The sequence below is a fragment of the Octodon degus genome, unplaced genomic scaffold (assembly GCF_000260255.1).
Source record: "Octodon degus isolate 3935 unplaced genomic scaffold, OctDeg1.0 scaffold00195, whole genome shotgun sequence".
NCBI lineage: Eukaryota > Metazoa > Chordata > Mammalia > Rodentia > Octodontidae > Octodon > Octodon degus.
In genome coordinates this window covers 248271-272847 of record NW_004524771.1, presented here as the reverse complement: position 1 = coordinate 272847, position 24577 = coordinate 248271, and the positions used below count along the sequence as shown (strand labels likewise).

The 24577-nt window shown below is 41.8% G+C and overlaps 1 protein-coding gene and 1 pseudogene across 3 annotated transcripts in view; both read right to left on the bottom strand.

Annotated features, from left to right (window-relative positions):
- Vps35l (VPS35 endosomal protein sorting factor like) overlaps positions 1-24577 on the bottom strand; it is a 122748-nt gene that overhangs the window by 16456 nt on the left and 81715 nt on the right. For all 3 annotated transcript variants that reach the window (XM_023704383.1, XM_004644209.2, XM_023704384.1), the window contains exon 27: positions 3511-3650. In XM_023704383.1, the coding sequence (XP_023560151.1) occupies positions 3511-3650 (140 nt within the window). The remainder of the gene's footprint in view (positions 1-3510; positions 3651-24577) is intronic.
- On the bottom strand, positions 10685-11425 carry LOC105743954 (annotated as a pseudogene).

Below are 24577 nucleotides of genomic sequence, written 5' to 3'. Positions count from 1 at the left end.
AACTACTGCCTTGTCCTCCTTCCACAGATAAATAAGGAAAAGGGCCTATGCATGAATGGAATGATATTCAGCCTTAAAAAATAAAGCCTGCAACATGAGACAACATGGATGAGCCTTAAGAACATTATGCTAAGTGAAATAAACCAGTTTCAGGACAAATACTCCATAAATCTCCTTAAGATGAGGAATCTGAAATTGTGAAATGAATGGAATCAGGGAGTAAAGGGTGTTGCAGTGGAAGAGGGAGAAAAGGGGGGAATGACCACGCCACGGGCAGAAAATATCAGGACTGAAGTCAAGTTTCTGACTCTGAGGATAAAGCTTTTCAGAGAGATTCATCATTTTTATTTTATTTTTTAATTTTTATTTATTTATTTAGTGTGTATGTGTGTTTGTGTGTGTGTGTGTGTGTGTGTGTGTGTGTGGCCAGCTCAGCCCACCTGGGGGTGGGGCTGGCTGGCATGTGGTGCTGGGGGATCGAACCGCGGTCCCTGTGCTTTGCTAAGCTTGTTCTAAGTAGGTGCTTTGGACCACTGAGCCATCTCACCAGCCCAAGATTCATCATTTTTAACAGGCAGAAAACCCTATGTACAGCCGGTAAGTACATCCCAATTCATCACTTCAACTGCCTTACTGGAAACGCTAGTTGTTTCCTTTTGTCTTTCCACATGACAAAAAACTAGAAAGAGATTTTTATTATTTCAGGGATGGAAAAGCCTCAGAATCAAGCATCCTCAGAAAGAACTCTAGAGGTGCCCCGTGTCCTTGCACACTTGACTCTGAATCATCCCCTCGTCTTGGGTGTGGCCTCCACCCACAGCAGGGTCTGAAGTCCTGTAGTGAGACCTCCTGAGCCCCTCCCCAAAGAACCTGAAATCTGAACAAGGAGAGCCCACAGCTGAGTTGCTATTTGTTTTCTCAGCTTTCTTGAGAAACATAATCCACATACCGAACAATACCCCTGTTTCAACTACACAATTCAAGGACTGTTGGGTAGCTGGGAGAATGTTTCATCACCCTAGAAAGAACTCTTGTCTTCTGGGAGCCGAGTCACTTTCTGGCCCAAGTTCAGTGTGATGCCTCTCCAGATGGCATTAGGACCCCCTTTGAACTGAACAGGGAGTTTCCTAAAAAGCTGATTTGAGGGCTATAGAGATAGCTCACTGGTCTAATCACCAGCCTGACAAGTACAAGGACCCAGGTTTGGTCCCCAGTACCACATGCTGTGCCAGCCCCAGAACCCCAAGTGTGCTGTGCCTATAATCCCAGCACTAGGGAGGCTAAGACAGGAAGATCACTATGAGTCCAAACTGTGTAGCATGACCTTGTACCAAATAAGTAAATAAAATTTTTTAAAAAGTTGATTTGAGAACTATTTTGTCCCCCTCACAGGACACTCTTTGGGACAGGCCCCAGGAATCTGCATTTTTATAAGTATCTGATAATTCAGATCCACATTTGGCTCATATACATTCTAGTGGGGTGGCCAAACAGCTTGGTGGATTAAAGTGCCTGCAAGCAGGTGCAGGGGCCGTGTTGGATCCCTGGGCCTGGGGTGCCAGCCCTGCCCCCAGGGTGCGCTGAGATAGCAATTGAGACTGGGTGTGGTGGAGTGTGCCTGTAATCCCAGCACTCGGAGGTTGTAAACAGGAGAATTACTACAAATCCAATCTAGTAGTGAGACTTCCCTAAAATACAGAAAAAAACAAAAAAAAATTCTAGGATTTTAAACGTGTTTATGCAACCAACCCTGCAGCGACCAGGTAAAACCTTTAGTAGGGACTCCTTGCAATATTTTTAATATGGAAAATAAAATATGGAAGACTATAAAGGAAACCAATTACACTAAAATACAGTGCAGAAATGTTTTCTCCAGTGCATTTGTGCCCTGGAAAAGCCAACCAGTCTATTGATTCTTTGTGAATGCATGTACCAGCCTCACACAAGGATAAACTACCATGATGCTTTTAAGGAAAGAGCCTCTTTCAAAATGTCTTTCACAGGTACAATGTGATAAGGAGATACATTTTGATTTCTTTGGTGACAAAGTCCCAGTTACTTGGGGTGGGAGATGAAAAAAGTAGTTAAGGTGAGTTATATCCATTTATCAACTTCCTATGAGGAACGTATGTTCTTATACAGGTACACATAAAAAAGTCCCAGCTACTACACCGAGAGTATTGTGGCTTGTTGCCTCTAATTCATAACTGGATGAAGGGTAAATTTTACTCAGAGGTTTGTAAGAATAAAGATGTCACTTTTTTTTTTTTTAACTCAAACTCATGGTTATTCTGCCAAACCCACAGGGAGGAAGAGGCAGATCTCAGAGTAATGACCCTCAGCTAGGATCCTGAGATCCCCAGCTCAGAAAAGGGTCCAGGACTGCAGCTGTTGGTCCCTGAAGGGCTTGATTTCCTTCATCCCAAGCTTTGCTGTTCATCTCCTACATCCACCAAAACACCAGCATCTTTCCAACAACATTCTTTCAAACCCTGCTAGAATGTTTTCATTTGTGTCTCAAGAGTAGCACCACTACATTTTTATTTGTTTTGTGATTTTTTTTTTTTTTTTTTAGTGCTTACTACATGTTGAGCCTTACAATGAGATCATATTCTGTATATTCCCTAGCCTAGTCTTCATGACAATCAAGAGAGGTATAAACTACTCTCACTTCACAGGTAAGGAAGCTGAAGCCTAGGAATGAGCATATCGAGACTTCAGAGTTGGGAGGAGGAGGACCTGGACTCCAGCTAGCCACAAAGTCCCCAGGTTGCATCCTGACCACCAGACATCCTGTCTTGGCAACATGGAGAATGCAGAACAAACATTTGTGTGCTCCCCAAATTCATATATCAAAACCCTAATCCCATGTGACAGTACTCAGAGGTTAGGCCTTATGGAGGAAATTAGGTCTCAGATGACCAGTGACCAAAAAGCCAGAGGGCTGCCCTGGCTCTTTTCTTGCTCTGTGAGGATATGACACGAAGATGGTGGTTTGCAACCCAGGAAGGGCTTCCACAGAACCACACTGACCTCCCTGACATTGGGCACCAACCCTCAGAACCATGAGAAATAAGGTATCGAGGCTGCCAGCTTCCACAGAAGAGCTGGTTTATGGTTCTCTGTTGTAGGAGCTCATGGTGACCAGCACAGGGCACTCAAAGTGGCCACCCCCATTCCAGCAGAGTGCAGCATTCACTAGCTGCTCCAATGTCTAACCAGAAAACCAATATGCAATAGACAGACTGTGCTGCACTTTGTTTTGTTTTTGGTGGTACTAGAGATTGAACCCAGGGCCCACCCATGCACTAAGCTACAATCCCCGCCCTGTTGTGCGAGACAAGGTCTTCTACCTAAATGGTTTAAGCTGAGCTCAAACTTTTGATCCTCCTGCCTTAATCTCTGGGATTATAGGTTATATGCCACCATGCCCAGCCATCCTGAACTTTTAGGAATAAATAAGGCAGTTTAAAGAATGGCATCACCTCTGGCTCTCACAGGGAAACATACCGGAACTATTAACAAGGTAGAGAAGAAATTGCAGAGGAACTCCAGAAGGAATGATTCTGATGGCCGCATCTTCCCATCAATATTTATCATCTTTGGAACTTCTGGAATGAGGCTTATAGCAGCCTTGAAAAATGCATCAGCTACAAGGGAAAAGAAAAGTTGGAATGTGAGAACTCTGGGAAAGGCAGGCTGGCTCCCTCTTCATGGTGCCTGGCAGAGGTAGTCTTGAGAGGCATATGAGGTCCTGCAGGTCCAGTAGAGTTGTCCAACTACAAAAGAGGTTGAATTCAGGACATCTAGATCAGAGGCAGTGCTGTTGCTACCAGCAGTCCAGTTTGAAGATCCTCAACCAAATTCTCTTTAGAGTAAGTGCAAAAGCCTGGTTGGAAACTTTTCTAGAAAGTCTAGAAATGACAGTTACCAGGGCCAAGGGACCCAGTTTGTTTCCAGGCATCCACAGCCACCATCTGTGGGAGGTACATGGCATCAGGGCTACTTCACAGGTGGGAAAAAGGCCTGGAACAAGGAGGGCACACTGTAGGACTCAAGCCCTGGTCTTGAATTTTTTCTAGTGCTCACCATTTTACTAAAGAAATAACCGCTGAAGGAACGGACGAAGCCAGGTGCACAGCACACATACACATGCACACATGCCTGTGCACAGCACACATACACATGCACACATGCCTGTGCACACACTGCCGCTTTAGAGCATTCTGACTGGGTAATGGTTCCAAATAATTTGGGCAATAAAAGGTATTTCAAGAGACATAAAATAACATACAAAGCAAGATTTCAGTATCATCTCTTTTTATTTTTGGTACCAGGGATTGAACTCAAGACCTTGTGCTTGCCAGGCAGGCACTTATACCACTGAGCTATATATCCCCAGCCCCAAAGCAAGAAGATTTCAAAAGAAGGATTTGAAAAAAGCCTTGAGTTCAAACACCGAGCTGACAAATGAAGCCTTAAAACTATCTGACAGGATCAAAGTGCTCCAGGTCCCCTTGCACTGTGAGACGAGAGCAGCTCGAGTGATGGGGAGAAAACAGTGCAGGTGTCTGTGCTGGGACAGAGGCCGGGGTTAAGAAGCGTGTGTGTCTGCAGCTGGCTGGGAGTCCTCCTCCTTTACCATTTGAAGGAAGACATCCACATGAAATGGAGACTCCTCCCAGAGCTCTGTGTGCAGTGAGCTCCATGCTTTCTCCTCTGGCTGCCACCCCCATCCTATGTGCATGGCCCTTCCACACTCCACTCAGCCAAGTTACTGAACACCAATTGCACACAGGGGCCCAGGGACATCCACAGGGAGAAAAGCGAATCGAAGAGCTGACAGCATGAGGCTGGTATGGTGGCTCATGCCTGTAATTCCAGCTCTCAAATCACTATGAGTTCAAGGGCAGCTTGAACTACATAGGGAGAACCTGTCTCAAAACAAAAACAACAAAAAGTGTGCTGGAGAAATATGGCTGTGTGCCAAGGCCATGTGATCACACTAATTAGTACTGCTGTGCTAGGAGCCTGCTCTGTACTTTGGTCTAAGTTAGAAATGAAGCAGTTGGGGCCAGGGAGATGGCTCAGTGGAATAAGTGCTTCCCTGGGAAGCACAAGGGCCTGAGTTCAATCCCTGGTTCCACCAAAAAAAAAAAAAAAAAAAAAAGGAGCAGCTGATCTCAACCTGGTTGGGGGACAGAGATTAACTACAGGGCCAGGAAAAAAGCACTTGACACTGGTCCTAGAAGATACACCTCTCAGAAAGAGCTAGGAACTACAGGGTCTTCCATCTTGATGAAAATACCAATAAGCAGTATTTGGTGGTGGTGGTGTGAACCCAAGGTGTCCACGCTGAGTGACATTCCTAGTCACTTTGAAATTTTAGATGCCCTTGGTAATTTGCTAAGCAGACCAAGTTAGACTTCAACATGTGATCCTCCTGCGTCAACCTCCAAGAGTACTGGCATTATACACATGTACCACTGTGCCCAGCTTTTATACACAGGCTGCAGGGGAGGATGTAGCCCTCAAGAAAGAGGAGGTGGGAAACACAGCAAATATGTGAAAGCCGACATGTGCCAGGCACCCTACAAAGATGCAGGGTTGACCTGTTGCTCAACAGTCACAACAATGCCATGAGGTGGTTTGCCCAGAGGCAGGATCTGAAGCCAGGTCAGACTGTGAAGTTCAAATTCTCCAACCTGCTCACTGTAGCTCCTTTGTACAGTGGCTCCGGTTGGAGACAAGGGAAAAAGCCATTTTTTTCTGATGAATCTTTATGTCCTTTTATGATAGCTTGTGGTTCACTGCTTTCTGTTTTTGCTTTGGCAGCTGGGAGGCTCAGGCTAGTTTTCCTCTTTGGTTGGAAAAACTCACCTCAGCCTACCTTTCCAATCTAATTATTCTTCAAACAGCCCTTGTGTTGGTGAGTTCTAACTTTTATCATGTCAAAAACCTTTCAGAGCAAGTAACCTTAAATCAAGCAGGGCAGTAAGTTGGACAGAAATACTTAGGACACAGTATGAGCTATGCAGGATCCTCATGGGCTGGGCTGACCACCCCACATATGACTCTGAAGCAGAGTCTTCTGTTTCCCTCCTTCCCATTAAGGCAGAGGCTCAGCTGGGCTTTCAGGTGGCACGTCCAGATGCTTCACTGTGGAACAATCTCCTGCCAGCACCCTCACATCTGAAAGGGCATCTGACTCCACACTCATCAGCTGAGCACACTGCCAGTGATGCACAGATAAAGAGCTCAGAAGAAGAGCTTAAAAACACAAACAACCCAGTACAAAGGCAAGGAACTGAAAGATTTTCCTCCAGTGAGGACATGCAAAAAGCCAACAGGCATTTGAGAAGATCTTTAAATTCACTAGTTATCAGGGAAGTGCCATGAGTGAGACACTACTACATACTAGGAGAACGAACATGGGGGGGGGTAGGTGGATGGATGGATGGATGGATGGATGGGAGGATGGGAGGATGAAGGAAAAAAAGGGAAAGAAAAGAGCAAGTTAAGAAAGAAATAAAAGTACAAGTACTGGCAAGAATGTAGAGAAACTGGAAACTTTCTGAACTGTGGGTAGAGATGTACATAAAACAGTGCACCTGCTGAGGAAAAATTGGTGATTCCTCAAAACAGGCAGATACTGAATTACAATCCGGTGCAACCATTCCCTGCCAGGTGCACACCTCAAATAACCGAATGTAGGGCTCACAGAGACATGTGTGCGTCAATGTTCACAACCACATTCTCCAAAATCGCCAAAAGGCAGAGATAACCCACATGTCCACCAACAGATGAACTAATAAGCAAGATTCAGTTAACTCATAAAATTGAATATTACTGAGCCTTAAAAATGAATGGAATTCTGACCCACATAGATGAGCCCTGGAAACATTAAGTGAAGTATATCAGACATGAAAAGATAAATACCATATGAGCACACTTGCATGAGGTAGCCAGAACAGAGACACAGAAGACTGGGAAAGGTGGGGAGGGGAACTTACTACTTAATGGGTACAGAGTTTCAATTCTGGGTGGGGCGATAAAGTTCTGGAAATGGAGCACATAATACTAGTGCCACTGGCCTGTACACTTAAAAAGTAAATGAAATTCTTGTGCACCTTACCACAATAAAATGTAAGGCTGTATCTACCCCTTAGTGCTAGCGGATAGCTGGATACAATCACAATGGCTGTTCTCCTTCAGGAGAAGCTCATTGTCCCCATGCTGGGAATGGGGTGGGGGACAGTTTTTTCCAGTAAAAACTTCACAAACATCACAAATCAAGGCCAAGAGCTCTTTTCAGTGGGACCTAAAATTTTGCTCCAAGCAACTTGAGACATCATTTATTTTTTCTATTTATGTGTTCATTACTGAGTGGCCCAGAGAATGTGCCTATTATTATGTCTCATTAAAGAGGGAGCAGCTTTGTCCTGGCACTTTGCTCCTCTCACCCGCCCCACCCAGTTCCCATTCTGCAGGAGGGAGCTAAAATAAACAGTTATTTAGAGGCTGGGTGTGCTGGGTTCCAAAGTGGATTTTTATTTCTATCCTCAACAGGCATGCCCCAGATAGAAGATACTGTCTGGAAGACTTGTCAGTGTTGTTAGCTTTGTGATTATACCTCAAATCTAAGTGAAAACAGGTTTTCCTCAGAGTTTAGAGTTCTGATAACTCATGTCAACATCACATTCATATCCACTGCTGCATTCCCAGCCCTTTATATTTTTTCCTTTACAACAGGGGTCTCATTAAGTCACTCCAGGCTGACGTCACACTTGCAATCCTGCTGCCTCAACCTCCGCAGAGAATGCTGCATCATTGGTGTGCACCAGCATCTTGGCTTTACCTTCTGTTTTTAAGAGACAGGACCTCAGGGGAAGATGGCAAAGCAGTAAGCAGCAACAAATTAATCTCCCCAAGACCTGGAATCCAGACACTAGAAAATAACAATGTGGGGAAGAAAAGGATAAAGGGACAATTGAAGCCTACAGGGACAGTGAAGAGACAGACCACAATGCAGAAAAGGGAAGGTGTAATGTGCACTTTCTCCCAGGCTTCTGGCTTCTGGGGTAAGAAAGGAAGATTCCATCTAAAGAGACCCAGTGAGGGCAGGCAACTTCAGAGGCCTTCAATGAGAAATACACCAGTGGAACAGAGTAGTAGATGCTGTGCACTACAATAGCTGGTGAGTGACTCCAGTTCCAGTGACTGCTGTGATCCCTGGAGAGGGTGCTTGGACTTCACTTTAGGGAGGGGCCAACTGAACCCAGGATGTGGAGCAGCCGTGAGTTGGTTTCATCTCAGGGCTTCTATCATCAAATTCCCACAATGCACATACCTGTAATCACAGCACTCAAGAGGCTGAGGCAAAAGGATTGCTGTGAGTTCCAGCCCAGCTAACTACTAGCTAGTAGTTTGAGCCTAAATTACACAGTGAGACCCTGTCTCAAAACAAGAGAAAGAAATAACAACAAAAACCCCATGGTGCCTACATGAGTGACAACCATGGAAGATGTCCAGGGTTAGGAAGCTTTCATCAGGCCAGCAACACACACCCAGGATTAAAAACTAAATAATTTGGGACCAGAAAGAGCCTGAACTTCTGTGAATTTTAAAGTACCAGAATCAACACCATGCCCGCATGCCCTACTCCTACTGTAGGCTTGCTGAGATTATCCAACATAGATCTGGGCTCTGACCACCTCCTTTGTCTAGCAGCAAGCACAGAGTCATGTCTTGAGTGAGACACAATTACGAACTATACAATTTTCTATAACTAGAAAATAACCCCACGCTAAAAATCACAGAAAAATAATATTTTTCAGCATTTTTTTCTTGTGTAAGTATGGACATTGCTTTTATTCTTTTTGTTTTGTTTCTCCTTTTTTCTTTCCCTCGTCTTTATCAGTTTCCTGAGGCTTAGGTAATCTTTTGTCCTTCAGTCTTCCTTCTAACCTCTTTCTCTTCTTCCATTTCCTTATTGTTTTACTCTTACCCTTTTAAATTTTCTCCACTTAGGGTAAAATCACTACTGAATGGGTATTTTCTGATTCATCTTCAATTTTGTCACAGAACTACAAATCTTGTGCCTCTAGTTGAAGCTGACAAATTAACAGTTATCATAGTTTATCATTTCTAGTCTGTGTTTGATGCTACTCTTATTACTGATCGTACTATTTTAGCCAAAGTGATAGAGGTATATGTCAAAAGCTAGATTGTTGGGGGGGTCATAAACAATGCTCTATTTCAGTACCAAAAATCAGAGCATTAGGCCAAACACAATGCAACCTTTCATCTCCAATACATTGAAGAGGCAGGATCCTTCAGTGGACCTAAAGGTGTAGGCTTTAGGTCTGCATCTGTTACTAGGTCATAAATCTATGGTTGGTGTGCTAGAATTAATCATCATGGATCTAGATTCTGTTAGCCCGTTCTACTTACCAGTGAAAGCAGAGGCGTACCCTGAAGTGAACATTTCTCCCCACCTCCATTTCTTTTATTTGTTTTCTACTTTTCGTTGATTGCTTGTTCTTGTTTTTATGGGGGTGAACACTACTTGTAGTTTTGTTGTTCTGTTCTGTTCTTGTTTTTATTTCTTCCTTCTTTTTCACCAGTTTCCAAAAGTTCAAGTAACATTCCTTTATCTGCCAGCCTTTTTTCTAATCTCTTTCTCTTCTTCTACTTCTCCATTTTTCTCCCCAACCATTTTAAAATATTTCCCCCTGAAGGTAAAATCACCATAAGGGCTTATTTATTACATAGTCTGAGTAGTCATTTAGCTTTTCTTCTTACAAAATTTGAGATATTGTATGGATAGCATTTCAAAACATTCAAAACAAATTAGTTTAACTTATTTGATAGACATATGAGCATTTCAAAAGCATAATGTAACCTAATTATGTGGTACATAATGTAGACAAGAGTGGAATCTAACATTATGCAGACATTTGCTAAATAAAAGCTCAGAAAGCTCTCTGTAGGACCATTACATATAAACATAGGTTTATCGCTCTTACCTTACCTATGGTTCCACTAATTCCATGGAACATTTTTGAAATTGAGAGTTTAAAACACAATGTTGTTTTGGTAGGCATCAAACTACTCTAAAAATTTTTCACAATGGTTGCTCTGATACACATGTGATTTGGCAAGAAAAAAATTCCCCCAAACCAACATATCATTCCAGATTCTGTACACTTAAATATATCACTCTCATTGGAAGTGCTATCAGTAGTCTTTGCAACTAGCCCAAAGTGTATATTTAAGTAGTTTTTATAAGTTGTTTGTGATGGTCATTATGCTTAAGTCTTGTGCCAAACTGTTTTCTGATGAAGGCAGCATTGTGCTTTATGCAAGAATGGAAATCTCAAAATAATCACCATAAAGCTTCGAAGACTTATGGGAGAATAAACTAGAAGGGTCCACAAATATTACAATGAAATCCACAATGTTGGAATTATAAATGTTTAGGGCAGCCCAGACTAGAAGATAAGTCCAAATCACCATTAGAAGAATGAAATATGTTATGACCCAAAACGTACCCTTGAAGTTTTCTCACCTTCAGTCTGAATAGTGAAAAGTGATCTTCAGTTCATACAGCACCAACTGACTGTGCCATTTTTCATTATATTTATTGTACTGAATATGTACATTCTAGAAGGTTCCTTCAGTGCTACACTGCTGTACTCTTTTTTCCAGCAATTTGAGGGTGTATAAATTGAACAAAATCATCAACAAGAACAGGCCATGCTCCTTCTTCATCATAATTAGAGATGTCACCTGCATTCACTGTGCTGATAGGAAGACTCCATGTATTTTTTGGTATTGATTGTAGTGGATGTTCCAACAAAAGTTTATTCCATAATTCTGAGAATTTAAATTTAAGTCTTCTATTAAGCACTAAGTTCCAGTAGGCAATGGCCATTTCTAGATCTAATCCTTACTGTCCTGCATTCTTTGCAAAATTAAAAAGTAAACTGGTAAAAATCCTTAAATTTTCCTAATTCTTTCAATTCGTGGGTATTTGAACCATTAGCTTTTCTGTGCTGTCACATCCTAATTCTGTCATGCCGCCTATGAAGTTGGCTTTGAGAGCTCACATTGTGCGGCTGCTCTGAACTCCCATGCAATGATCAAAACACTAATGCTGGCTAGATCAAGGGCCAGGTCATCAGAGAACTACTGCATACCATCTACTCCAATTTTATTCTCATCTTGAGGATCTTTGTATCTACTGTATAGTTGTTCTAACTTTGTCCTGCCCAATGATCCTTTTATATTCTCTCGTACATGAAGTTCTGGATTTTGGAAAAACATTATCTGGTGCAACATCTAACTTCCAGTCATTCTGAAAAAGACAATGTACAGCAGTTTTTTCACTAGATTGTGTGAAGAACATAAACTGTTAAACTTTATCCTTCTGCAGTGATTTCAACTTGTCAATGCTGGTGTCCTCCAGGCCTCTCCCCTCCTCCACCCACTCTGCAGTAAATGGACAACAGTGACAGCTTCAGCAGCAGCTCCTCTCATGGGCTAGCCAGGCTCCCACTTACGCACAGCAGTCCCGGCATAGCTGGGGAGGCAGCCCAGGCCTCAGAAGGCCCAAGGGCAGGAATGGGCAGGGGCAGCGAAGCGGAAGGCTTCCCCCAGGTGCAAGGATCCCCAGGTGGGGACAGTGGGTGCAGAGGGAAAGGAGGCAGGACAGACACTGCTGCCCTCCACATGCTGCTATCTTTGCGCTGCCCTGCCTTTGTCGGGTACCTTAGTAGTCATTGTGTAAGAGACTTAAATACTAGCAATAAAGTTACCTGCCATAAGTACTTTATAAGCATCAATCCAGGAATTAAACTAAGAAAAAAAGAAAAAACAGTGAAGAAAATGAAAAAAACACTTAACTAAGAGGTACCTTCAGACTTCCAGCTTATCAAAGCCAAACCCAGGGGACAATGAGGTAAAACAATTTCCCACACCTACCGGGACTCTGAAATGGTAACAGTGGAAGTGACAAAGCAGATAAATGAGGTGTTGGAAAATATCAAATCAGAAATTACTTCTCAGATAACTACAGAGATAATAAAATACATAGTGACTCTAGAGCAGATACAGACTTTTAAAAAACGGAGCTGCTTATAGAAATGATGGAAACCATGAATGTTCAACATAGGAAAGACATGGAATTCATGAAATAGATTCAATCAGATATCCAGGATATTAAAAATTCCACTGAAACTATATGCACTAGAATGAGCTAATGTAAGAACAGACTCTCAGATATGGAAGAAAGATTTCTTGAAAACAGCAAGGTATCATGAAAAATCAATCCAACAGCTGCTAGATGAGGCAAAGAATAACAACATACGATTGACTGGAGTTAATGAAAAAAGCAGACGATAGCACAAATGACATTAAAAAAAAAAAACCTGCTCACAGAAGTAATGGCAGAAAACTTCCCACATGCCACAGAATAAAGTTAGATCCTTATCTTTCACCATGCATTAAACTCAAATTTAAATGAATCGAAGATCTAAATACTAAAACAGAAACACAATCTACTAGAAGATAGAATTGGTAGAACTTTTAAAGATACTGGTGTAGGCTAAAATTTTGTGAAGAAAACTGTAATTATATAGGAAATATCACCAAGAAGCAACTACTGGGATCTCATCTTATTAAAAAGCTTTTGCACAGCAAGAGAAACCACCAACTGGTAAAGAGACAACCCAGACTAGGCAAAAAATTTTGCCAGCCGTACCTCACACAAAAGATTACATTTAGAATATGTAAAGAACTCAAGTAAAATCAGACCTCCCTCATTAAAAATTCAATCCCAAAATGGGCATCTAAAATGAAAAGACACTTCTCAGATGAAGAAGTAGAAACAGCAAATAAATATATGAAATTTGATTTGAAACTGTCTCATTGCTATTTGTTTCTCAATAAAATCATGAAAAAAATTAAAATTAAATAAATAAATAAATAAATAAATAAAAAGTCTTTAACCACTGGTCATTTAAGAGATTCAAATTAAGCTGGGGAGATAGCTCAGTGGCTTAAGTGCTGGCAAGTGCAGGGTCCAGAGTTTGATCCCCAGTACAGAAAGAGGAGAGAGAGAGAGAAGGAGGGAAGGAGGGAGGGAGGGAGGGAGGAGAAAGAGAGAGAGCGAGAGAGTGCGAGCGCGCAAACTACCGACCACAATTGTTGGAGGAGCTGTGGAGAAAAAGGAACCTTACTTCACTGTTGGTGGCAGTACAGACTGGTGCAACCACTGTGGAAATTCATATGGAGGTTTCTCAAAAACCTCTGCGCCATTTGACACAACTATTCCTTTTCTTGGTATTCCCCTGAAATAATTAAGAGCATCCTACCACAGCAATATATATGCACACCCATACTTACAGTGGCATTTTGTAATAGTTAAATCTTGGAGACAACCAGAATATCTATCAGAGATGAATAAACAGGATATATTTTTTTTAAAACTATGACACAGGGCTGGAGAGATGGCTCAGTGGTCTAAAGCACCTACTTGGAACAAGCTTGGCAAAGCACAGGGACTGCGGTTCGATCCCCCAGCACCACATGCCAGCCCCGCCCCCTGGTGGGCTGAGCTGGCCACACACATACACACACTAAATAAAAATGTAATAAATAAATAATTTAAAAAAAAATTAAATCTATGACACAGTACTGCTCTGCCATAAAGAAGGATAAAGTTGAGAGATTTCTAGCTAAACGGATGAACCGTGAGAGCATATTAAGTGAAATAAATCAGACTCATAATTTTAAAAATTCACCTGCATTTCTGTACATGAAACACACAGGAATCAATCTGACAAAAGACATGAAAGACTTACACATTGAAAACTACAGTACTCTGAAAAAAGGAGATTAAAGAGAGTATCAGACCCAAGGACAGATAACAACCTATCAGCGTAAAAATGTTCTAAAGAAACTGGCTACGCAGTGTCCAATAGCTTTGGGCCTATAGATCGAGACTGGCATTGTATTTGTGATGTAAAACTCAGAGCCACAGCATTAAAAGGAAAAATCCCTTGGCAGTGCCCCTTGCTTACCATGGGGGCCATATCCAAAACACTGAATGGGACATTAGTTTAATATGACTAAATGCTTTGTATTTCATGATGAGTATGTAAGCCTGGTTGATTTTTAATATAACTCTGGTATTTCGTGCTGGTAGTTAATACATATGTGACCTCTCTTAATTAAAGCTAGAGGGACTTACAGCAAACTGTTAAGACTCCATGAATACAGGGGTCTAAGAGCTAGTGAGTTATGATTGCTAGGTCTCAAAAAGGTTTATGAATTGTACCTGTTAGCTCAAATGTTCATGCTTTGATTATATATGATCTAATCTCTCAGATGATTTGTTATTTCTAGAAGATACCAAAACCCAGGTAATCATGCAGGTAAAACCAAAAGCTTATATGTTGCTCAGTGGGCCCCAGATATCTGACACAAGCTGCAGAAGAAAGAAGAGTTTGCAGGAATAAATTTGTCTGAGTTGAGGTGTTTCATAGTAGAAAGGATACAGAATGGAATTATAGATGGAAAATAAGAATGGGGATACTAGCAGTCTACAGGAAAGGTTAGGCAGAAAATGGAAAAAAGTTATGCTTTCCTGGATCTAGACAGAAGAGACATTTCAAGCAGAAATGTCCACAGCTGCTAGAAAAGGAAAAAGAAAGTGTTTATGATGGAGTCAGAGAAGTTTCAGATTGAGGTGGTCATGTGTCTTCCCTCTCAGCATGAGGGAACCCATGTTAACTGCCAATATAAGAAGAAATCCTGTTAAACTTTCAATAGATGCTTATACAGATTAGTCAGTAGTTACCCAGCCAGTGGCCCACTTGCAAACTGGAAAATACTCAGTGTTTTCCCTAGGCCCAGCAATTCATGTTCCCCAGTAATAACAGAAAAGGCCAGTTTGTTTGAGATAGTACCCAGTGGCCATGGAAGATAAAAGGATTAAACCCCACATTTAAGAGATCTCTGCTAATGGACCTAAAAAATGTCCTGACTAGTGTTTTTATTTGGCCAATGTATGTTTAATAGTTTCTTTGCCTTTATCCTCAGATTCAAAGCTGTAATGAAAATACCTGTTGTCTATTGGGGGCCTTTAGATAGAACCTCTGAAGAATATGTCTGACTGCCGGTCAACAACTACGACCCATTTCAGCTTGAAGGAGCCAGAGCGGTCATCGCCCAGTTCCCTCACGGCAGTTCAGGTTACTTCTTAAGAGGGGGGAATGTTGTAGGCAGCTAAATTAGATAGAAATATTATAGGCAGTTAGGTCAGGCCCTCAAGGAGACAAGATGGAGGAAAAGGTGACTTTGCAACTCGGAAGAGACACTCAAATATGGGCCATACCTGAAGACAAAGATAAAAAGAGGAAGCACAGCTACATACTTCCCTAGGGATGGGCATTAGGGATTGATATCCTAAATAGTATCAGTCAATTTGAAAGAGCCCAAATGAGTTACTAGCCTATCCCACAACAGGAAGAGACCCTGTCCCATATTCATGCCTGCTTGCTACGTGACTCTTCCCTATGTATACTGGATTTAATCAATTTTACCTGAGCAATGGTGCTTGTAATCTCATTGGTTGGCCATTGTTTTGTCCCACCTCATGCCCAACTAAGCAAGTTCCAACGTTTTCTCCACCACCTTAGACCCACCTCACAACATGGTTTTCCTCTATAAAAGTCCCTGGAAGAGACAATTTCCCGGAGAAACTACCCACTCAGGCCCCCCTCCTGTCCCTCTCTCGGACAGGAGCTTTCTTTCTCTCAATAAATATGTTCTGCTCATAAAAAAAAAGAGAGAGAGAGAGAGAATATGAGAAAATGATGTTCATCTGAACCCCTGTTCTTGGCTAGTCAGAACTGTGAAAATGGCCACACTTTTAAAAGTGTTATCTAGATTTGGTGCAGTCCCAATCAAAATACAACTAGTATGTCCCACAAAATTAGAGAAAACAATTATGAAATTCATATAGAACCAGAAAAGACCTAGAAAAACAAAGACAATTTTGGCCAACAAGGGCAGGTAGGGGCAACCACAGTTCCCGATACAAATTATACTACAAAGCTACTGTAATAAAAGCAGCATGGTACTGGCAGAAAAAGAGCCAAGGATAAGTGAAGCAGAACAGAAGATGCAGAAACAACTCTAAGCACACTCAGATACTTAGCTTCGACAAAGAGGCCAAACACTTTCATTAGAAGAAAGATAGCTTCTTTAATAAATGGTGTTTTCCTGTGCCTAGAATTAAACCTAGATACATATCTCTTTTCATGCACTAAATTTGAAATGGATCAAAGATCTGAATAGAAAAACAGAAATAATCTGCTGGAAGACAGAATAGGTAAAACTCCTGAGGACACAGGTGTAGGCAAAGACTTTATGAACAGAATATATTACAAAATATTACAAATATTTTCTGACTGCAGAAAATATTACAAAGAATCAAGACTTGTGATCATATCAAGTTAAAAAGTGTCTCATAGCTAAAAAAAAAAAAAAAACACCCAAACAAATAAACAAACAAAAAAGACAAAGTAAAGTAAAACAAAACAAAACAAAAAAAAAAATACAGAATGAAGAAAAAACCCAGACTGGGAAAAATTTTTTACCAGCTACTCTTCTAACAAAGGACTAACATAGTTTTAGAATATATAAAGAACTTTAAAAATAATCAGATCCCCCAAATTTAAAAGCCCAATTAAAAAATGAGGGCATAGGGGCCAGGGAGATGGCTCAGTAGGATAAGCGCTTGACTGCCAAATGCAAGGATCTGAGTTCAATCCCCAGTTCCGCAAAAAAAAAAAAAAAAAAAAATGAGGGCTTATGAAATGAAGAAAACATTTCTCAGATGAAGAAGTATAAACAGGAAATAAATATATAAAAACGCTCAATATCATTGGTCATTTGAGATATGCAAATTAAATAACATTGAGATTCCATCTTACTTCAGAAAGAACAGCTATCATCAAGAAATCAACCAATAACAAATGCCGGCAAGGCTATAGGGAAAAAGGAACCCTTCTCCATTGCTTGTGGGAGTGTAACTGGTACAACCACTATGGAAATCAGCATGGAGATTACTCAAAAAACTAAAAGTAATTTCCATTCAACCCAGCTGTTCCTCTTCTAGGTTATCTTCCTGAGTTCAAAGCATCATACCACAGTGACATATGCATATTTGTTTACTACAGCACAATTTACAATAGCTAAATCTTGGAAACAGCCTATATGCCCCTAAGTAGATGAATGGATAAAGAAAATGTGGTATTTATATACAATGGAGTATTAGTCTGCCATAAAGAGGGATAAACTTCAGTCATTTGTAGGATAACAGATGGACCTTGAGACCATAATCTTAAATGAAAGAAAGTGAACACACAAATGTAAATAATATGCTTCTTCTCTTGTGTGAGAAAGCCAAAGGGTAAGTAAGGAGCATAGTGGAGGACAGACATTGGAAAATAAGAGCATGTTCAAATATGAATGGGAACAAGTGAGGGGGGAAGGAAATAAAGACAATGAAAGGAGAAAACAAAGATTTTGTAAATGGGGAGAGAGAATAGTGCTAAAGGGAGGGGAGGGAAATGGGAAAAGTAAAAAGATATGTTATATACAGGTACAAATTCTCTGTGATGAATGTGATCAATATGTATGACAAATAGGTACTTACAAAACAAGGAAAAAAAGACAGAACCTCCTTCTTTGCCCAAGTTGATCTTGAGCTCACATGATCCTCCTGTTTCAGCCTCCTGAGCAGCTGGGACTGCTAGTGTGCATCACTGGGCACCGCTAAAATCAACATTATATTGTAAGACATTTCGGCCCAGGCAGATAGCTCAGTGGACTAAAGCGCCTGCGTAGGCAGGGTGCAGGGAGCCCTGTCCCTGGGGCCCACTGGGACTGTGATTAAGACTGGGAGTGGTGGTGTGCGCCTGTATTCCCAGCTCTTGGGAGGCTGAAAACAGAAGAATCACTACAAGTCCAATCTACATGGTGAAACCCTGTATACCCTGCAGACCCTGTACCAAATACATAAAAAATAAGTAAATAAAAAGTTCATTGTACAGTTATTAAAAGCCAAAAAAGCCAAGGAAAATGTTTCATTCTAACGTGAATTAAATGGGATTTTTCATTTTGTCTTGTTTTGCTTTTGAGACAGCGGCTCCCTGTGTAGTTCAGACTGACCTTGAATTCACTATCCTGCCAAGGCTGGCTCAGACTCGGGGCAATCCTCCTATCTCAGCCTCTGGAGTGCTGGGATTACAGATATGTGCTACCATACTCAGCAGGACACATTTTCTCTTAACCTACAGAAACAAGAATAAGATTTCCATTCTTAAAATATTGTCCCAGAGGTATGTGGTGGTGGTGGTGCATGCTTGTAATCTAAGCAATTCAAGAGGCTGAGGAGGGAGGATGAGGAATTTGAGGCCAGCCTTGGCAATTCACCAAGCCCATGGCTCAAAAATAAAAATAAATAAATAAAATAAAGACTGGTGGTATAGTAGCTCAGTGGTAAAGCCCAGGACCACAACGCCTCCTCTTCTTCCTCTGGCTCCTGCTGTTTTAAGGAAGCACCACCCTGGACCCCAACCAAGTAGGGTGCAGCACTAAGGTGGAGAGGTGCACATCTTGTGGGCACTATGGGCTTGGACCACTTTCCGCAGCAAATATACAAGGGAGGCTGCTCTCTGACTAGTTGTTCTCAGGAAGCCAGTGCCCCAGACAGACAGCCACTTGCAAGGATTCTTCTTCCCAAGGCCTAGAAAGGTTTCACTTCCCAAGTGCCTGCCTGGGGTCTCATGCTCATGCAGAGGACTCTAGAGCCAGCAGCCTACCTGTAGAACTCTCCCCTAAGGAGCTGCACGCCATCTGTTTTGTTTCAAGACTATGAGCCAATAACAGGGTATACAACTGGCAGGAAGCTTCAAACTCTTCAGAGCTACACAGGTTTCCTCAATGTCCACAAAAGCAAAACTTGGGAAACAATCCAAAGAGTTTTCATCAGTAGAAATATTCTGTCAGTGCAAACAACAGGGAGGGGGGCTGGAGAAAAGAATTTATAGCACTTCCAAAATACTAAAACAGAATAATGATCAGCCATTATAAAGATTGTAGTAGAGTGTATATTGATATGGGGTGATAGGTGGGGTGCAACAAATTTATTGATAAACTAAAAAAACTCTATGAATACCGATATAAACAGCTCAGTGCCATCTCTTTTCTAAGAGGAAGGGTACTGCACATGAGAACACATGGAAAGGATTGAGGAAGGAAAGGCAGGCAGGCAGGATAGAAAGGCAATAATAGTTATTTCAGGCTGGTGCGATAGCTCGGAGGTCTAAGTGCCCCCCTGGCAAATGCAAGGACCTGAAGAATTCGATCCCCAGTACAGCTTGCATGCCAGCCCTGTGTTCCCGGGGAAGCCTTGCTGGCTACTGAAACTGGTGTGGTGGCACACACCTGTAATCCCAATGCTGGGGAATCTGAGCCAGGAGGATCACTACAAGTCTGAGCTGTGTAGCAAGACCCTGCCCCAAACAAAGAAACAAATAATTTTTAAAAAGAATAATTATTTTAATAGAGACATAAAGAAAAATATTCAAAAACAGATTTTTTTTAGTAGCAGGAGATGAGAAACAGGCTGAATTATTGGAGAATTAAACCCAGGGCCCTTGCACTGAGCTACATCCCCAGCCCTTTGTTGAGACAGGGTCTCACTAAATCTCTAAATTGTCAGGGCATATACTTGTGATCCTCTTGCCTCAGCCATCAGAATGCTGGGATTACAGGCTTGCAATGCCATACTTAGCCTATTTTTATTCTGGGACTTCTGCTTTTTCAAAGTTTGACATCTCTGTATTGGAATTTTTTCAAAATATTCCCAAATATTTATACTAAAAATCATCAAAATTTAAAATAGCACACAGATTGCCTATAATTTCATCAGGATACAGGACAATCTCCCAAACACCCTCTGGAACAATAAAATAAATTTGGATTTAACTATGACCTACAGGATGTTCATCCCTTGGCGTCCTTGTCACTGGCTAAATTTTGACTCAGTTCGTGAATCACAGGAGAAAACAAAAGTGACAATGGACTACCTTCAGAAATGGTGAAATACTGTGTTAGATCAGTGCTAACAGATATCTTTACTATTTGTTAGAATCATAAACTTCCTAGGTCAAAGAAGACCTCACAGTCAATTCCCGCCACTTCCAGACCTTCAACCTATCACATCTGCCTACATAACTGAGCTGGACAACTGTCTCCGTCCAAGGAATGCTAAGACAGAAACATCACTGTTTACACCAAAATGGGCCATGGCTGATGACTCTCAGCCCTTGAATATACTTTCCTAACAAAGGGTTCTGCCTGTAAGCAGTATTCACTCTTTCAAGGCGCACAAGGCAAAACGTCTTCACAAGTCTTTTAACATTTTCTTTTGCTGTATACATTTAGGTTTAGATTAAACATATCACTATAATGGAAATTACCACAAAAATGCTACATCAAGAACTTCCAATTTCTGCATCTTTGTCTGCATCCAAGAAGTGCTGTCACCTAAATACAGGATGTCTCTGGTAAAGCATCATGGCCCCAGGGGACAGCTCACTATCCACAGCCAAGTTATGCTCTAATATCAGATCTTACTGCTTGCCTGTGTTTCATGACAGAACTTGTTATTAGAGCAGCTCGGTTTGAAGACTGAAGGCCCACTATTTCAGTGACATGCACACAGAGTAAGATGTAAAGGAGCAGGAATGCCTAGGGACAATTACACATGCCATTTATCATCGCTTAATTGTTAAGTGCCAGCTTAATCTGACTTTGCCACCTGGTTTATACAGCATGCCCTTTGCGTTCACTCTGTCAACACTTAGTGGGAAAAATCCACTTGGGAGATACATATTACTTCCTCATTTCTGCAGTACCATCAGGAGGCTCCTGTGTACTTGCTCTTACACTGAGCTGAGCTCACTCAGCTCCGCTGGTCACCTAGCTCCTATCTGTGGACACTGCAGAGTTGCCAAGTCTGTCACTCTTATGGGGGCTCAGAGGAGGGTATACCTCCTCTCTAAATAGGGTATGTCTAGGTTTCCCTATGCAGAGAGGATTAGGTATCCTCTGCCTTAATTCTGGTTCCTGGTTTCCTACGTAAATTTATCTAATGTTCAATCTATAATAATTTCTAGCAGCCATACCCACCTGGAATTAGAAAGAAAGCTCTGAATGACGGTACAGAGGCACCCCAGGGAGGAGCAATGGTTAAGGGCATTTGCTGTCTGACAAAGTCAGTTCTTAGTTGGATGCTCCTGGCTAAGTCATCAGCCTCAGTTTTCTCATCTGTACACTATGATAAGCCACCCATCTAGTATACATGGACTACTCTGCCAGGACTTCAGATCTCTCCACCCTTGGACCTCAATCTATCTCCCCACTTTGGTCTCCTCATTCCTTCCAAATGTCCTATTTCCTGGCCTCCTGGCCTCCAGGCCTCTCTAAGATGAGGCCTCCATCAGCCTCAGACACCCTGGGACTCCCTACACAAGACTCACCTGACTTCCTGGGCTCTTTGGTACCATCTCCTTAATGAAAGCTTTTGCTCTTCTAAGCCAAAAGTCATTTCTCTGTGCTCTAAAATTCTGTAGTACATTTTATGGACATGTGTGACACTTCCTGCGTGCTGCCTTAAATACTAATAGCAGATTTGCTGTCCCCTATTCACACACAGTCTCTTCAAGTCCACTCCTGTCTCTGGTACAATGGCTTACATACCAAAAATGATCAAGGTGTGCCACTGCAAGGAAACTGCAGTGCTTACTATTACACGGAGTGGAGAAACTTTCCAAGGGTGCAAACTCACCCACGCACCTTTCTTGTGGGTCTCATCAGTGGGTCCCACCCAGCATAAGCCTTTACGTTCCCTGAGGTGGATGAATAACATGGGGACAGATGTAGATGTAGGTGACAACCTTTATGCTATCAGCTTACCCATGAACCATTCCAGCTCAAATAACTGTCTGTATTCATCAAAGAAGCATCAAAGTTTAAGAATAGTCACATCTAAAATATTCTTTAAAGGTTGTTCTACTAATAGAAATACTAAGTATGACCATATAGACTAGAGAAACAGATGGAAACCACTTTTCTCCATCTGTACACTCTAGGAAAAAGAAAAGGCCAAATGATTCTCTTCCACACTCCTGTCCCTAGCTTCTTCCCTTAATGGTTAACAGCCAGTGGCTCCACAGGACCAAACTTTCCTTCAGTAACTGCTCCACATTGTCCCAGGCTTCTCTCAGTTACAACAGCCGTACCAACATGTCTGAGTCCTGGCACACACTTCAACCTAACCCCTTCTCTTTTTTGTATAAAAATGAAAGCATTCTGGCTAGCGAGATAGCTCACTGGACTAAGTGCCTGCTTAGGCAAGTGCAAGGACCCCTGGCACCACATGCCATGCTGGCCCCACCCCCAGGTGCACTAAGCTGGCTACCAAGACTGGGCGTGGTGGAGGCTGAAAACAGAAGGATCCCTATTTGTCCTAGTTGCCTAGTGGGACCCTGTGCCAAATACAGAAGGAAGGAAGGAAGGAAGGAAGGAAGGAAGGAAGGAAGGAAGGAAGGAAGGAAGGAAGGAAGGACCTCAATTCTACTAAGAAGGCTTTCATAGGACTTCTGAATAGTTGTTGATATGGCCATAATGTGGAAAGGTTTGTTATCATTTCACTTTTATTAGAATTATTAAGAAGATCAATGTTAATATTCCCAGCTGCCATACATACACTCAGCACTTAGCAAGCACCCAAGAGGAAGGCAATGTACTGGGAGCCAGAACAGAACCAAGAACCAGACAGATAAGACTGTATGGAGAGGTGCCCTGGAGGGTGTGAAGCCACAATTACTTACATAGCTACTTGTTAAATAACAATGGCGATAAGGACAGTGAAGCAAACAAAGGATGTAAGAGTGACTCCTCTTTTATTTTTCTTTTCTAGTGCTGGGACTTGAACTTAGGATCTTGTACTTGCCAGGCAGGCACTGTGCCACTGAGCTATCTTCCTGACCCAGGACTGACTCCTCTTACAGGGTAACCTGACCTCATTTTTTTATTTGGAGTTGGGGAGGCCAAGGATAGTGTTCCTAAAGATATGGCCTAGGGCTCTGGGATGAACATGAAAAACAAGGTAAAAGGGGAAAATTTAAAAAGAAGGGATGAGAAGGGAGAGGGGTTATTATCAGCAACAATACCAAAACCACTCCAGTTTTTACATTACTATACTTTGCTTCACTTGCCTTCTCTACTCTGTTCCAGCCTTGGAGAAATTGAAAATGTTTTATTTCCAGTATAATTGAGCTATTATTCTTGAACTAAATATTGGCTTTCTTGTCGATTCCTTAAGGTTTTACATATGAGAAATCATTTGGCCCCAAAACTGTAAAAGCAGAGTAGTCAATGCACACAGCACGTCTAACCCCAAGGCATGCTTTCATTATGAGAGCTTATGATGTCACAGATCAGTGACTGTGTATGTGCCAAGAGGCCAAGTGTGTTAAGGCCATTTTCATCACATTTACTCCTGACAAACATAGTGAGCCTCTCTACAGAAGGGGAAACTGAGGTACAGAAAGGTCATACACTTGTCTGAGAACTGACTTTCTAAGTCAGGGCTGGCACCAATGCATTTAGAGACTTAAAAGTCACTGTTAGCCAAAAGCGATGATGCATGCCTGTAATTCCAACATTCTGAGAGGCTGAAGCAGGAGGATTCCAAGTTGAGCCTAGCCTGGGCAATTTAGTGAAAGCCTGTTTCAAAATTAAAAACTGAAAAAAAAAAAAAAATTAAAAACTGGCCTAGATATGTAATTCAGCAGAAAAACCTTGGCATTTGGGCTGGGGAGATAGCTCAGAGGCCTAAGTACCTGCCTGGCAAGCCCAAGGTCCCAAGTTTGATCCTGGTACCACATGCTGTACCAGCCCCAGAACTCCAGGTATGCCATGCTGGTCACTGAAACAGGGCATGGTGACGCACGCCTGTAATCCTAGCACTGGAGAGTCTGAGACAGGAGAATCACCATGAGTCTGAGCTGTGTTTTGAGACCCTATATCAAAAACAAAACAAAAAACAAATAATCCCTCCCACCACCATCCTGCTCTGGGGTTTAATCCCCAGTGCCATGGGAAAAAAGCCATCATTAATTAGGACCTTGTCTTACTATCTTACTGTTGGCCAAACATACTCTTCTATGTCTTTCAGACCATTCACTCTACCCAGAATGCTGATAATTGCTTCCTCTTCCCCTTCCTTATAAGTATGTATTCTTTTTAGATCTACCTTAAACACTACTTCCGTTGTAAAATATAGTCATCCTTTAGTGTTTGCAGGGGATAGATTTCAGGACCTCTATCAGACTCTACAATCCTCCATCCCTCATATACAATGGCATAGAACTTGCATATAACCTATGCACATCCTTTGTGTACTTTACTTTTTTTTTTTTTTTTTTTTTTT